Source organism: Ceratina calcarata, unplaced genomic scaffold (assembly GCF_001652005.2).
Source record: "Ceratina calcarata isolate Rehan_Ccalc_2016 unplaced genomic scaffold, ASM165200v1 scaffold542.2, whole genome shotgun sequence".
Lineage (NCBI taxonomy): Eukaryota > Metazoa > Arthropoda > Insecta > Hymenoptera > Apidae > Ceratina > Ceratina calcarata.
Genome location: NW_017176589.1, coordinates 29,060 through 29,637, shown reverse-complemented (window position 1 = coordinate 29,637; position 578 = coordinate 29,060). Strand labels below are relative to the sequence as shown.

Here is a 578-nt window from a genome sequence, read left to right as displayed (position 1 = left end):
AGTCCTGGGGCATATTTTTCGGCAGAGCGATATCTCCTGATTATCAGAGTTCTCCAAGCCGGATATCGACGAAAGGGCGCACGTCAATTCGCCAATAATTTCGTCCCTCGAATATCTGTCGAAGCTCAGCACTATGAACTGCAAACTGATTTTCTGTGGACAAATAATAGAAATAGTGTTCATAATTTATTTCACTTCCACATCCACTGTGATGTCTAATATATCTTAAATCGATGTTACTATGATGGAGGTACTAAATCGAGCGTACCAATTTCTATCGTAGATTCGTTTTAAAATTGATAGCTACATGGAACTTATTTATATCATGGACACGATTTACACTGTCATCGATTTAACTTATTTATGTATATCTCGAGCAGTTGGGTTGATTTATTTTAAGGCACCAGTCGTGAAAATTATTATAACAACCTCGGATTTTGTTGAGTTTTTTTTAGAGTCTTTTTCAGAATCGTCTTACGAATTATATAATATTTTTTCATGCATTCATAAAAATACGAAATTTGCAACAATTATGATAACTGTGGGCAGTGAGTTGGGTTGATTTATTTTAAGGCACC

The 578-nt window shown here is 35.1% G+C and overlaps 1 protein-coding gene across 1 annotated transcript in view; it reads right to left on the bottom strand.

The window, feature by feature from the left end:
• Nucleotides 1-578, bottom strand: part of Syt4 (Synaptotagmin 4) — a 5,168-nt gene that overhangs the window by 991 nt on the left and 3,599 nt on the right. Inside the window, exon 3 of the mRNA XM_026816785.1 lies at nucleotides 2-153. Within this exon, the coding sequence (XP_026672586.1) occupies nucleotides 2-153 (152 nt within the window). The remainder of the gene's footprint in view (nucleotide 1; nucleotides 154-578) is intronic.